Source organism: Pyricularia pennisetigena, chromosome 1, assembly GCF_004337985.1.
Source record: "Pyricularia pennisetigena strain Br36 chromosome 1, whole genome shotgun sequence".
NCBI lineage: Eukaryota > Fungi > Ascomycota > Sordariomycetes > Magnaporthales > Pyriculariaceae > Pyricularia > Pyricularia pennisetigena.
The window spans coordinates 3,547,200-3,562,597 of record NC_043740.1 but is presented as its reverse complement, the minus strand read 5'-3'; the positions used below and the strand labels follow the sequence as shown (position 1 = coordinate 3,562,597).

General features: G+C 52.1%; 2 protein-coding genes across 2 annotated transcripts; both read right to left on the bottom strand.

The window, feature by feature from the left end:
- Positions 1-877: 877 nt before the first annotated feature.
- Positions 878-8,479, bottom strand: PpBr36_07610 (uncharacterized protein; the record flags this gene model as incomplete). The annotated part of the gene is made up of 8 exons (XM_029894746.1): positions 878-1,123; positions 1,244-2,242; positions 2,330-3,284; positions 3,628-3,736; positions 3,769-4,078; positions 4,914-5,064; positions 5,688-7,477; positions 7,604-8,479. The coding sequence occupies 8 exons, from the start codon at positions 8,477-8,479 to the stop codon at positions 878-880; spliced, it is 5,436 nt and encodes a 1,811-aa protein (XP_029748516.1).
- Positions 8,480-8,964: 485 nt separating this feature from the next.
- On the bottom strand, positions 8,965-12,436 carry PpBr36_07609 (uncharacterized protein; the record flags this gene model as incomplete). The annotated part of the gene is made up of 9 exons (XM_029894745.1): positions 8,965-10,025; positions 10,103-10,736; positions 10,802-10,876; positions 10,948-11,077; positions 11,137-11,239; positions 11,337-11,465; positions 11,542-11,801; positions 11,896-12,050; positions 12,362-12,436. 9 exons carry the CDS (start codon positions 12,434-12,436, stop codon positions 8,965-8,967), a joined length of 2,622 nt encoding a protein of 873 aa, XP_029747917.1.
- Positions 12,437-15,398: the final 2,962 nt, after the last annotated feature.

The following is a 15,398-nucleotide window of genomic DNA, read 5'->3' as shown; positions in this document are numbered from 1 at the left end:
TTTTTTTTTTTTCTTAGGTCGGATTATTTTGACCACCAATCTCCCCTGGCCTAGCGGGTGTTGTTTACGTCTGTAATTTGCTTTTTCCAGAACAGTAGCCATGGTAGTGAGCTTGTTTGGGAGCAGAAAGTATATCTATCTACTCAAGTCAGGGAGGTGTAGGAAAATTACCACTGGTATGTGAATAATGGTCAAGAATGAAGTAAAACCAACGGAAAAAGAAAGGGGGACCCATGTCGTCAGTTTTGGCGCGAAGCGCGGGTCCCTTTTTTTTTTCTCCCTTTTTTTTTCTTTTTACACCACCCCAATTTTAATGCCGGCGGAAAAAGACGAGATCGGGAAAGGGGGAAAACCGATCGCTAAAGAGAGGAAAAAAAAATTCAATACCCTGGTCCACGAGACGCGGCTATTCTCGGAGTCATGGCCCCAAAAAGTATGCAGCTCAGTCGAGTTGGCAGGTCCAGGATGGGTCCGGTATATCACATCCGATATCGCCCCTCGTTCCAGGATTCGCTTGCCTCACCTTGCGCAGAAAGTGGTTGATATCTTCCGCCGCTCTCGCCCTCTCCCTTTCTCTTGCTATTTAACCAGCTCCAGGTCTCAGGACGAATCGCGTCTGCTATCAATTCATACTTCAGAGGTTGATCTCCATCACATATTGTCATTGCACTCGTATCAACGAGACTCATCGCGGGCTGTTTGGCCTCCCTCCCAGGCTTTGTCCTTGGCGGAACGATGCATTTGGCCATCTACATGGCCTTTTCTACCTCTTCTTCTATATTGACGCAAGATAACGCGCTCTTGGCAATATTCTTCCCGTCTTCTCTTCCCCGATTTTTTTTTTTTTCCTGTTTCATTTTCTTTTTTTCGTCCCTCATCATACATCCCTCATTTCTACATCACCTCGCCTCCACTCTTTCCGCAGCTCTTTTTGCAGTGTGGCCATGGGCCAGCCAGTCCTCGCCTCGCAGGCCTGGATGAGCGATATGATGGTATCTTGCTCGACTTGTCGCTGGACGCAGAGGCCTGCGCCAAAAAGACACTTTGCCGACATGATCTGGCAGCTCTGGTCTTTCAATTCCATGGCGATGCCGCAGATGGTTGCTGCCGATTCACTCAGAATCTACGTAAAACGAACAACACCCAAGGGATGACATGTGGTTGTCAGTCAAAAGTTCCTGTTCAAGGGAGTCGCAAGAGGTTATGTGAAAAAAAAAAAAGGTAAGGATGACTGGTGACCTACCTCTGCTCTGGTATGATCGTCAAAGTCACCCGTCGCGGGCCGGTTCAGGGTGACGAGGATTTTTGCAAAGCTGTACACCTGCATGGCAGCAGCGAATTGAGGCGGATGAATCCATATGGGTTGCCATCCGTGCGAGGGACCACCTTCGGCCGGCGATCTTAATGCAAGAGATCCCGTCGACAAAGCTCCGACAGAAGATGCCGATGTCAGATGGTCATGGTGGCTCATTGGTGACAAGCTGGTTCCTGGGGCTGTCAGCAGCGGCCGGAAGCCGTCGCCAAGGAAAGACTTCCACCGCTCGAGCATTTCCATGAGCTCTTCGCCCCTCTCGGCTCGACGGACCACCAAGTCAGGGCGATCTTTGTCCTTATCAGGCCCAGACTCAGCGCAGTAGTTAACTGCCTGACTGAGCAGATACACGGCCCGGTCAGCGAGCTCGCACTGGGTCAGGTTGGGATAGTCAACAACTGGACGCCAAAAGCTCAGGCACCGTCTACCTTCACGGAAAGCCGCCCATAGGTCTTGCCTCAGCCAGGCCCACCACACTGATTGCCTCAACCCTCCTGACGCTCCATTGACATCCTGGGACCGTTGGATCCAAAAGACTCCCTTCAAATGTCGCTGCCAGTTTGAAACGGCTGAGTTCAGCTCGTGTGGCACTGCCGAGTTAAACGCGTCAAGCATCTCATACGTGCTAATGACGAGAGCCGTCCCCAATAACTCCTCACTGTGGGCATAAGAATGGTATTGAAGCGCCGTCGAGACATAGTGCAAGGCTTCATGATAGTACTGCACCGCATCTGTTGGGTCAACGTTTGCGGTTATGAACATTTCCCTGTGATGATCCCCGGGCCTCGGGTCTTGATTTGCAGTCATTTGCTGAGCTATGGACGCATACCGGGCCTGGAGAGCCAGTATGGCCTTCATCAAGCCAACATTCCGCATGGCAAGCCTTACTGCATAAGTCGAAAAGTGCTTCCACGGATCGAATATGTCTAGCTGCGATCGAGTTCCAAGCTGTGTTAGCATGTAGTGCGTGCAACTGATGACAAGACAACAGAAAACCAAATGGCCAGCTTTACTCACCCAAAGTGCCGAACGCTCGGCAAAGGCGCGGAACAGGGCAGCTTCGTTCGAGGTTAGCTCCATATCAGTCGCCTCCTGCCACGGGTATCTCTCAGGTATGTCCCAGTCTAGCCTGCCCATGACGCCGCACCGGCTGTTGGATATCCTCAAGCCGCTTCTGGAGGCACCAGGTCCCATTCTTTCCTGGCTCAGGCGCCGCATTCCATCGTTCAGAGTGTGTGGTGGCAGCTGCGACTTGCTGTTACGACGACCGAGTGAGAACCCACTGTCGGCCTCTTCGGCGTCACCTGCGAGGAGGTCAAGCCACCTCGTACTGGCGACACCCGCGCTGAGCATTCCATCTGAAGTGACGGTTTCTGGGGATTTAGGCGAGTGCTGAATAGTCTGGGTAGTGTCGATGATGAGATCTGCAATGCGAGGACTGGCTGTCGATACACTGGTGGATTTCCTTTGTCTGTGGGTAGGATATGGTTCTGGTATCTGGGGTTTAGGTCTCATGTTTGGATACATGGCCGCCAATGCAGGATCCACTATGTTGTGAGAATCTGGAATGGGACCATTGGGGAAGTTGTAATCGAGAGTCGGGGCCACGGGCCCAGGCGGCGGAAGACTTGGTCTCGTCGGAGCCGAGTCGGGAGAGTAACCAATTCCGGCGGATGGTGAAGAGTTGTGCGAAGAGCTGCCCATGGATCCATACGAACCACGAGCATCGCCATCTTGAGACTGTGAGTGGGAACGAGCCTTTTGGTATGAAGATGGAAGATGAGAGTACATTGACTGCGAGGCTGCTGACGGGATGACGCTCGAGTGGCTAGTTGGGGGTCTGTCCGAATGTCCATCAACCGATCCGGCTGTCGGGGAGGATAGCTGAGGGGCGGCTGCTGCTGATGTAGCAACCGTATCTATGGCTTGAATATCGGGCCAGACGCAGTCGCGGTTTGATGTTGCACAATGACTGCATATTGGCACTAAACGTGATACGTAACAACCCGCATTAGTCGTGGTAGTGAGAATGCAGTGTACCAACAAGGCTGCGTATGCAAGGGTCAAGCAGACTCACGCCTCTCGTCACATTTCTTGTGCCTTTTTCGGCATGTCAAGCTGCAGTATGTTCATGTCACATCAGTGCTGCAATAAGATGAGGTTGCACAAATACAGATCGGAAGGATGAAGTGGACCTGGCCGTCCCTTGGACCAGGCAAAGAATAACAAGGGGGGAAAAAGACAACGTAGACAAGGGGCAAAGAAAGAGACGTTTGTCATGCTCATGAACAAACAAATTGATCGACAGAACTTACCAACCGGTCTTGGTCCGTAATCCACGACCTCTAGGCTTCCGGATACGCTTCTTGATCGGCTTGCGAGGCGGGTCCAAACTGCCCGGGTCTTCATTCGTTATCGTTGGACCTGATAGTGGCAGCGGCCGGGGAGGGGGTAACAATGGAGGGATCTGCTGTTGCTGTTGATGCTGGGCCCCCCCTTCCCCGAGACTGCTCTGCCCCGTCGTTTCCATTGCTTGGCACGGTTAGACGCAGCACAGCAGCGTTGGTCTGGTCTCGAGGCCACTGTGAAATCTGATATGACGCAAAAGGGGCACCTAAGCGCGTTGCAGGGCTGGCGGCTCGTGTGTGCGCCGGGCGGGTGCGGGAGCAGCGGCAGCGGTAACAAGCCGGCATGCTGGCCCGACCACCTTGGGCACCGTAGCTTGTCTTTGGGCTCCACCGCAGACTGAATTTTTTTCTTTTCGGGCTGTATCACAAGTAGGCTGTACACTGTACTGTATGTATCTGAGCTGCAAGGTGCTTAGATGACGGGTCCCCGTCTCGAAGAGGTTTTGTTGGCAAAAGGGTAGGGGGAAAAAAAGGGCAAATCTACTCCGCCTAACCCTGAAAGTGAAAAGAGGACACAAAAAGGACCGAAACCCGCTTTGTTTACCTAGGTGAGGGGACTCTTTTTCTCTTCTCTTCTATTTTCTCGCCTTGAACGGGCCCTGGGGTTGTGTCGTGCCGTTCCGTGGCCGTGACGCGGGCAAGAGTCTGACAGGAATCAGGAAAAATCCACACGTAGTTGTGCAGAAACGTTTTTATCGATAATGAGTGGAGGTTGAATCAAGCGAGGGCAGCGAGCAGGCAGGAGCCCGGATGCAAGTGAGCTTCCATCCACCAGGTCTTTGGTTAGACAAAAAAAGTCTGAACGATGTCGTGCGGGAAAAAAAAAAGGGGACCTCGTCTAGATTTAGTCCAAAAAACCTACCCTCTTTACCTTTTGGATGCCTAGCCAGAATTCTTGGGAGCGCAAACTCTCAAAAGGCGTCGGATAGAGTTCATTCTTGCGAGGGTATCAAAGACTGGAGAGGGAAATTACTGCCGCAGGAAGAAAAAAAAATCATAAAAAAAAGGAGAAAATGGGTCTCGGAACTTTTCAGATCCAATACCAGCAAAACAAGTACCGCCTGACAAGGATGATGGCGAGTCATTGTACAGTGTGGTGCTCAGTCCATCTGGCGAGGGGCAGTCGACGTGATGGTAACATGACGGGGAGCATTTGCTCTTCATGCTTTGTTGAATTCAGCGACAAAACTTACTGTAACTGGCATGGGCCCTTGTATTTTGTGGACATTTGGGGTATGTTTCGCACTGTCTTTGAAGACTTTGAATCGGTAAATCCTGGTCTTCTCCATAACTTTAAAAACGGGCAGCCTTCCAATGGCGTGTTGCGTGCGAGTGTGTGCCCATCTGTTTGTATACCATGGAAAACAATAAGTACTTCATACAAATCTCCTACAGGGAAAGTAGAAAAACTTGTAGCAATACATTACGAAGTACGTGGCGCACACCTTGAAAGCCCTTTTCTATAGTGCTACGTCATGCATGTCAAATAAATATTCTCGCATCACTGGGCAAGTACTTGACTGCTCACCATCTAGAAAATTCGGTGCTCTCAATTCTGGATCAAATACAGAGATTGCCACTGAGTAAGGAGTAGGTAGCACTTTAAGTACTACTCACGCCACCATAAATGCTATGCGCCAAGCCCTCAACGGCTAATTATGGGGCCGTTGAAAATGCCGTCGGGATCTGACTGCCTGGTACCCACTAAAGTCTAGAGCACTCATGATACACAAGGCGGCCCAACTGCAGGGGAATAAGGGGAAGGTGACACCCATGAAGACTCGGTTCAGTCTGCTCTAGCCCAAATGCTTTGGAAAGTGCTTTCCTCCATTGCCCAGAGCTGCCCCGCACCGTTACTTCAGCCAGATTGGTGCAATTTGCGGCCAACGGCTCAGCAAAGTTAATTTTCATTATCAATCCATCGCGCCGTCATATCCTACCTCTCGTGCCCCCCCCCTCTCACTCACTCATGGCCCTCCTTGGGTTCCGCAGCCAACAAGGCCACGGCTTCCGCGTTCATCGCTCGCGGCACCGCATACCAGCAAACGTTGACGTTGTGCAGCACGTTTAAGTTCGCCACGCTCGCCCACAGCCTCAACCAATCCATCCTGTTTCCAACTGGCTCCCCATGACGGTTCTTGACCTGCGGGATGCTTTCCAGCCTCTTGTCTCCGTGACCACCAGGCCTGAAGTGGATTGTCCAATCGTCCTGATGCTTGCAGATGCTATCCACCATGTCCTGCGAATCCGTCACCATGATGATTCTTAGCCCTGGCATCCTCCGACCCGGCGTCTTGGCGTGAACCCGACCAGATTGGGCATCATCTCCGTCACCTTCCGGTTTTCCCCGGGTCACTGATCCCTCTGCACGAGGGGGAGCTGAGCACGTGCGCCTAGCATCTTTGCCCTGGCCTTCCAGGGGAGGTGAAGACAGAGACGACATGGTCAGTGCAGCAACTCCCTTCCGAATATGTGTCATGAATGTCTGCCCGACTGAGGGCGCCTTCTGCGCTTTAGGGACCACATCTACTATGGGTTTGTTGTCGCTCGAGGTTGTCAGGGAGGCCTTCGTGTCTAGACTTCCATCACTATCTCCGTCGTCTCCCTTCATCGCCATTTTGCCCCCTTTGATCGGGTCCAACCACATGTCCCTCATGAAACAGGTGGCAACATGCGGAGTGCTTGTATGGTTATCCCTATTCTTCACCATAAATTCCCGCACAACGTCGTATTTTGAATGATGCTCCCAGGCCATCGGGCCCAAGGCTTCCCTGACAGCACATGTAAGCATCGAAACGACAAGGGCCTCGTCGTGGGCGAGTTCATTTACGATGTCGCTCTTGTACATGTTTGCCTCGCCGGTTGGGTTACTCTCAAAGGTCATACACAGAGCCACGAGGTCTCTGAGATTCCTGCCTGGCCCGTCACCGTTCAATTCGCACCAGGCGTCGATCTCTTCAAGCTTCATTTTGTTTTTCAGCAGCAGATCGCACGCCATCTTGCGCAGCTGCTCGGTTGCTGCTTTGATGAGACCGTTGTGGTAGGTATCGAGCCGCTTGCATAGGATCTCGAAGCGCGGCAGAAAGTGGTCCAGGATGATGTCCCACTCCGAGGAGCTGAACAGTGGCTTCGTCAGCTTCACCCTCCGCTCGATAGCCGCCAGGATTATCTCGACGTTCTTCCTGGTGATCGGCCGTCGTAGGTTTGGCTCCTTGAGCAAGTCCTGCGGATAGAGCATCTCGCGGACCAAATCATCGAACTGGGCGCGCTCCACGTCGAACATTTTTGCGTCGGACATTTTCACCCGGTCCATGGTCTTGAATACAACACGCCGGATCCTTCCCATGGTCTCATTCCGTCGTTCCTCGGCATACCGCCTCTCGTTGTCCATGTCCTTCTTCATCGTAGTCGCCCTCTTGTCGGCCCTGTGCTGGATGAGCATTGCACGGCGGTCCGGAAGCACCTCGCTCGCAATCAGCTCCAATGCGTGCGTCACCGCCAGTAGCTCGGCTATCTCCTTGCTCGAAGCTACATTGAGCACCTTGAACGTGTCCACTAGGTTGTACTGCGAGTCTCGGCCAAACGAGATGGCGGTGCGAGCCTCGATCTCGGCCGGTACGCCGTTCTTGCTTACCTTGGGCGCCTTGCTCGGAAAGCCCGCGGCGACGTGTACAACAAGAGACCCTAGAGGTTTGTCGGGTTGATGAGAGTGTCTTTTCTTTTTCAGACGGTCTGGGCCGCCGTAAGCATAATGCGTCTGTTGATGGATGTGAGATTTGTTAAATGTTAGCATTCCATTCAGGAGGTTGCTTGTGTTGCTACTCGAGGTTCTCCGGGAATCAAAAAAAAAAAAAAAAGAATAAATAAAAAAAAGAAAACTGACCGGATGCCGGACTCGATGACCGCCCGACCCATGGCAGTCATCTTCCCCCACGAGCCACGTCAGCTCACAGAAATCACAATACACAAACGCATCCCTCATCCTGGAAGACATGATCGGCAGAGGCCGGGGAAGCGCTGGGCCGCCGACCCCGCTGGCACGTAGAGCCAACTCCCAGTCCGCCAGGCTTTGGCGCACCATTCTCGGCCCGACGACCTGCTCGTCCAGCTGCGGGATAAAATAGCGCGTCTTGCCGAGGAGCCTCAAGATTGCGGTTGACGGATGAGGACGATTCGGCGCCGGGTCCGTGGATCCTTGGCGGTTATGGTTGGCGGCAACATCATCCGCCGCGTCCAGAGGTGGGATGAAAATCGGCAGCCACGGGACGGGAAACGGTTTCGGGATTGGGATGGATGGCTTCAGCTTGCCCGTCTCAGAGCACCTGCTGGGGTCATCTGGAGTCTTGTCGATTTTGCTGTCGTTGCTGCTTCTGGGATTCCTCCCGCCAGCGTTGTTGTCATCGCGAGGCGGTGGTACGGTGTCGTGCTCAACTGTCGACCGGGCAGGACCACCCTGGCTCTTCTTCCTTTTCTTTTTTTCGGCCTTGTCCTTCCCGTTCATCACGTTTTCTAGCGCATACCAGCTGACGATGGTCGAGGTGAGAATGATGGGGAGGACGACGCCTAGGACCAAAGTGAGGAGTGATGGAGAAGTTTGGGTTGCTTGAAAGTTTTCGTGCGTAATGTTGTCTCTTTCGACGATTGATGATTTCAAGTTGAGAATCGGAACTGCTGCTGATGTCGGTGTCGTTGTTGTCGGTGCTTGCTGTTTTTGGAATGGGCTGGCAAACAGGTGCATTATGTAGTCTACAAATGCCATGATTATCAGATTTCCGTCACTTTCGATTTGCACCCTGACTTGTGTTTGATCGCTTTTTTTTCGTTTCTCTTGTTTCTTTCTACCCCAGACTGGCCAGCCATCTGTTGTTTTATTTCCCTCGAGGTACTGTGTTCTCTCAAGCGGAGAAAAAAAAAAAAAAGATATTTTTTCTTCCTTTTGTTTTTGTCTCCTATGTCTTGGGCTTCTGAATTACAAATGTGCGTGGCTATGCGAGGATATGCTCACATCTAGGGAGGGTGAAGCATTCCAAAGGAGCAAACGCATTCCCACTCAACACCGTCCAGTTCCGTCACTCTGAAAGCGGTGCAACGAAATACATGCAATCGCTTTTAAAAAAGACACAATCATTCAACCTAAAATGGCGTGTTCAATTTATACTAGATTATCAACTATGTGCTTTTGTAGATTTTATAAAACCACATTACTACTAGCCGGCACTCGCGGCTTTTGGTTTTTACAAGAACTCAGTTCAGGTCTGCACTCAGGTGGAGCTTCCTGCTGCTGCTTCCGACAAACACCTTCTTGGGGTACTCGGTAATGACCCAGTCCTGGACGTTGACGTCCCAGTTGCTCACGTCCCTCCTGGTAAGGTCAACCTTGAAGGTACCGCTCTGACCGGGGTCAAGACGGATGCGCTCGAAGCCCCGGAGGACGACGGGCGGGTCTTCAGGACCGCCGTGCGACACGTACAGCTGCGGCACCTCCTCGCCCACGATCTTGCCGGTGTTGGTGATGGTCGCCGTGACGGTGTACAAGGTGTCGTAGAGCTGGCGGTTGCCGCCGGGCGAGTTCTTGCCCGAGGAGCGGAGCAGGGGCTGGGGCGAGCCGTCGAGGGCCTTGGGAGGCAGGAACTGCTCGGCCGTGCCGCCATAGTGGGGATCCTGCGAGGCTTCCTTGCCCGAGGCGCTGGTGTTCAGGTATGGGTAGATGAAGAGGTAGATGTGCGGGAATTGGTCGGATGGGAATGTGTACTCGGAAAGGTCCTTGGAGACGTTGGCGCCTAAGACAGGAGCCGGGATGGTCTGGCCGGTCGTGGGCTTGTATTCACTAGCCTGGGCCTTCTCGACGCGGATGTTGGAGTACTCAAAGGTCGTGTAGCTCAAGCCGTGGCCGAATTCGTAGACGGGCTCGTCCTTCTGCTTGTCAAAGTGGCGGTAGTCGATGAAGACGCCCTCGGTGTAGTCCTGCTGCGGTGCCTCGTTGCCGTTGTTGGGAGTGTACAGGACATCTGTGCCGTAGCTCTCGCGGGTCTTGCCCCAGGTGAAGGGCGAGCGGCCAGCGGGGTTGACGCGGCCGTAGAGGACGTCGGTGATGGCACGGCCGGACTCCTGTCCCGGAACACCTGCCCAGACGATAGCAGTAACGTTGGGGTTATCGTACCACTCGGTCAGGATGGTCGGGCCGGTAGAGTGAATGACGACGATGGTGTTGTTGCACACAGAGCTAACGTTCTTGACCAGCGAGTCACCGTCATACCAAAGGGTCAAGTTGTTGCGGTCTCCCTTGTTTCCATCAAAGTCGATGTCTGGTGCAAGGCAGAGATTGTTAGTCAAATGTTGCCTTACAACATGGTGTGATGGGTAAACAAGGATGGAGACTCACAGCCTTCTCCCGAAGAAGCAGCAACAAAGACGATGGCGGTTGCGTGGGCTTGGCTGACAAGAGCTTGGGTCTGTGCCGTGGCATAGTTGCTCAAGATGCTCTCATAGCGTGTGTTATCTTCGATGGCCTGAGCTTGGAGAGCTGCGTCGGGAGTGATGAGATAGGGGAAGTCAGCTGTGCCAGAACCCCAGGCCATACCCAAAGTTCCTTGGAGGCAGCCACGGTCTGAACAACCATTGGGGCCGCGCGGGTTGGAACCGGCATCGTCGCCAATGACGGCCAGGAACTTGGGCTTGTTGAGCGGGAGCGCGTTGTTGGTGTTCTTGAGAAGCACGGTTCCCTTGGCGGCAACCTCGCGAATCAAGTTGCCATGGTCGCGACGGACGTCGACATGCTGGTTAACCTGCTGGATCCTATTCCCGGATGACGAGTGAAGGGGGCCGAAGGTGTTCTTGGTCCACGAGCTGAAGTTGATTTCTGGCTGATCCAGCGTGTTGCCAACCTTGAAGAAGGCGGCCATGATTCGCATCGCCATGTCGTCGATGCGCCATTCGGCAACAGTTCCGTTGACGACAGCCAGGGTCAAGTTGGTTCCCCAGAAGCTAAGACCGGTGTTGAATTCGGTATCACCAGGCTTTGATTCGAGAAATGTTAGCATCGTTGGCTGTTGTGCACTGGAACTTGTGGGCTTTGACTGACCATTGACATATCAAGACCGGCCGCAGCGCTGGCCGCGCCAGTGTGTTGAGCCTGCCAGTCAGACATGACGAATCCCTGTAAATAGCGGGTTAGATCTCATGCAACTCTTCATAAATATCTTGTCTTGAATCTGCGTCGCCACTCACCTGGAAGCCAAGCTCGTCCTTGAGCAGACCGTTGAGGAGCTTGCTGTTCTGGCAACCGTAAGAGTTGTTGATCTGCGTGTAAGAGCACATGACCGAGCCGACACCGGCGCGCACTGCATCTGCAAAAGGCCTGTATGGTCATGTCAGCCAGGCACTATTCCAATCCTCTCAATGCAGTTTTGAACTTACCATAGGTACAACTCGTGCATAGTCTTGTCATCAATATTGGAGGAGAGTGACTCGCTGATGTTGACACCACGGCCTCGCTCTTCACCAACCTGGCGGAAATGCTCTGTTGGATGCCGTTGGATGTTAGTCAATGGATGTTGAGATCTGGGGCTTATCCTAGACGTCTTGTCTGGTCAAAAGCGGTCAACCGATAGACGTACCTTGCTCGTTGCCGATGAGATGTTTGGCGGTGGCAATGACGCCCGTGTCCTGGATACCCTTGATTGTCTCGATCATACCATATCCGGTAAGCACTGGATCAGCGCCGAACGACTCCCACGCTCGTCCACCTATAATGCCAGAGTTAGCTATGTAAAAGAACTCTCTTTATACCGCCAGTGGCCAGTGTATGGAGCAAAGGCTTACCAGCAGCCACGCGGCCAATTCCTCCAGCAACGGGACCAAGAAGGACGTTGATGCCTTTGTCCTTGGCTTCTTGGCCCATAGCATATCCACGGCGGTACATCAGTCCCTTATCGAACGTGGCACCGGTAGTGATACCAGCAGGAAAGACCGAGACCCAATCGGCGAAACGGACACCGGTGGGAGAGTCCTGCAGACAGAGGCTTCGGAGACCCAGGCGGGGGACGGCACCAACGTTGCCAACACATAGATCGCTTGCCCAGCTGCAAACACAAGTACCAAAAGTCAATATCTCCTACAGTTTCTTGGGGTGACGGTTGCCTTCGGGGAGGCAGGATGAACAAGGACTTGACCTACCCTACGCCGGTTGTCAGGTTAACTTTTTCGAGCAGGGTCATCTGCGAGACGAAGTCCTTTGCTTTGACATAGGCCTCTTGCCACCCATCTGCGTCTGGGTTCATCCATGGCTGAGGGTAGTGTGGTTCCGATGTGGCCAAGGCCCGACGCTCAAGCTATGTCTAGTTAGCACTATTTTGTTTGATGGCACGTATGATAGGAACCAGAAACATGACAATGTCGAGGGGTGTTTTTGCAACGGCAGAACGGTACAAGAGACATTGCCCTCAGATTAGGCCAATCGCTTCAGAATCGTGTAGGCAGAGTTACAGAACAGGCAAAGCAAAACCCTACCACAACCTGATCAGAAGGCCATAGGCTCTCCTGTAAAGAGTGCCAACAAAACTGAGCATGGGGTACGCAAAACAAGGGGCAATGTAAAGGTTCCCGAGTCGTGATACTTGGGGTTTGTTTTTGTTTCTCATACCTTTGAGTAGTCGCCAGGGTGGGCAGACACGCCGGCACCTGCCAACAGCGTGGCGACGATCCCGGAGAAACGCATCTGTGGTCGTCAATGGCTTGCTGGAGGGGGATGAAGTGGTGCGACGATGTGAATGTGAGGGGACAAGGACGCGTGTTCCCAGTCCGAGCTCAAAACCAGCAGCACCAACAGCAGAAGAAAAAAAACCCAACTGCGATTAGAAAGCCGGGGCAGGAGGAAGGCGGGCGGAGGTGCAGAAGAAGGGGTGCAGCGGCGGGGCGGATGCGTGGGATGGGGGAGCGCATCCTTAATATATCCATCCGTCTTTAGTATTTATTCACTGCGTTCCGCCCATGACCGTTCCCGTGGAGCCGGTTCATCCTGTCTTGTGTCTTGCTTGACATAATGAAATAAGGTCACCAGGGTATGTGGTTCGGCGGTCTGTCGATCACCCGGCGAAAAAGAAAAAAATCAAGACACGAAAAATAGGAAAGCCATAAATAAAATCAATTAAATGTAAAATAAAAATGAAATAAAATATAAATGCGGGCAACCGACCGGCGTTGGGGTCGCACCTTCTCCGCACATCTTGCCAATTGTAAACAAGGTGCCTAATGCAGCATGAGGTATAAGACATGTGGGCAACCATAGTGTGTGTGTGTGGTACACCGTACAGCATACCTTGACCTACAAATCCCAACAGACACACTTCTTAGTATCCAAAATACAACCTTGACAACGTACCTTACTCATTCATGGTGGGTAGGGTAGGAATGCGGAGAAGGTACTCCAGAACCCACCCAAGTCGCCCAAGTAATGAGCCGCTGTGCTGTGCGCATTCCCAGTCTACTGCCCATCGGGATTGGTTGGACAGTCCACCCGGGCAGCGCCGGGCCATGTTGAGCAGCAACCCCGGAGCGGGGAAGGGGAGAAGCGCTGCCTTGGCCTGCGGAGATCCTAGAATCACCACGTCATTAAACAATAAAAACGGGCCGATCGTGAACTCGCAATGGAACGTGGTCCCGAAGAAGAGGTTATAGAGAAAAAAAAAAAAAAAAAGAAAAAAAAAAAAAAAACTCCCAAAACAGCAAAAGAACATGCAGCAAGGCTGCCAAGTTGTTGGGTCACTCAAAATTGACAGGAAGCCACAGCAAGAGTAAAGTGTTGCTGTAGCGTATACCGGGGTGTCGCGATGGAGCCTACCAAGGAACAAACTAAAATAAGGGTAGCAATGATGGGATGGACGAACAACACTTGGGATTCCTAATGGCCTCACACATGGCCATGTGCTATGCTAGATCTAGGCTAAGTACCGCCTAATCAAGGTGAGCTACTGTTCGAGCTGGCAAACGAACAACTACCACATAAGGTAAGACACGGGGAATCCACTGCTGTAATACGAAGTAGTGTGGTACACGACTTTAGTTCCAGCAAGGTGAGGAAGCGTAATGACCATCTCAAGATAATTACTCACTTTTAGCTCTAGCCGAGTCAGATTGGGGAAGTATATCGTGTAGATCGATACCAAAGGCTTATGCGACGGCAATTACAATTCGCCGTCGCCATTGGCATATTTCTCTTGAAATAATGCCGTAGCGCCGGCTCATGCTGCTTTACCCTTGCTTAGCTCCCCTTGGCCACGCCCAGCTCTACCTTCCTTTCCTGGTTGGTAAGCTGTTTTTACTTTTTCTTTGTTGTCCATTATGACTAAATAGGTACTTGGCTTTTCTCCATTACGAACCTGAGTACTGTAAGAAGAGCCTTGGAGCATCTTTTTTCCCCGCACGATGTGCCATGACCTTGGGTTTTCATCGCCCCACCTAATCCTCGGGAAGACGGGAATTTGCTCCAAGATTGACCTCCACTCGACTGCTGGGATGTCCCGAACTTTAGCCATGAATGAGAAGTCATTTCTACCGTCAAGCGTCGTGCCATGCTCTTTCTCCAAGGTTGTATCCATCTGATGTTTGTTTTTCCCCTTCCCCATCGTGAATTCCCCATGATGATGTTGTACAAGCTGGGCAAGCGAAAACCTTTTTGTGTTAATTTGTACCTCGGCCCAGTGGGGAAGAAAAACAAATTAACCTTTCTTTGGTGTACAGACACCCTACTTTCGTACCTTATCTGAAATCAGTGAACCGGCTTGTCGGCTTTGCTGCCGTAACTTACTCTGCCACATTGCACCATCACCAAGTACCTTAACTGTAAGTCTTGCTTGTGTGTCCGGGGGCAAGTGAAAGCACGGGCAAGACGGTGTGTCCCATCTTTCGGGGCCGATGCGTTCGCTAGACCCACCGGGGTCGGGGAGAAGCAACCGCCTCCGGTGTTTTCGGCCCGGACTCTGCCCTTCAGTGGATGAGCATGACATGTGTGCAGAACGCCAATCCCGTTGATGAATTGTATATCGTTACCGCTCGCCACAGAGAAAAGGCTGTTGGTACATTTACGGACAATTTTTTAAATATTTACCTGCAAGGCACAGCATTGGCAACGTTCTCGTAATTTTCAACCTTATTCTTAAAGTTTTATTCTCTGCGTGCTTTGGTAGTTCGCATTCTCAGGTTAGGGTTGTGCATTTCACCACGGAAGGGTCGGCTTCTTGATGAAATGGAGTCAGTTTTGTGGCTGATGAGTTTGTCAATTGTTGGGTCAAAGTTTCAGGGTCTGGTAAGCCAAGTATAGATTACGTAAGTCAATGTAACCAATTAGCCACTGCCATTTACCATTTACGCAAGAGGCGTCTTCGTTCATTTGAGATTATTGCGACAGATAGTGGATTTCTGTCCTCGCGAAGGCGACGCGTGTGCTAGATCAAGTGGATTAATTGATCGATTGGTTGATGACAGAAGCGACTTGTCTTTTCGGTTTTTTTGTTTTTTTCGTCATCATTCTAGATCCCGGGCGGCCGGCCCTTGAAAGAAAGTGAAACGGCAAGACGGGCCATTGTTTGCATGCGGAATCGATTCGTTCCGAAATTGCTCTTCTCCAGCGTCCTGGGCGTTTTCGACCCGATCCATTCCTCATCAACCACCATCCATCGATC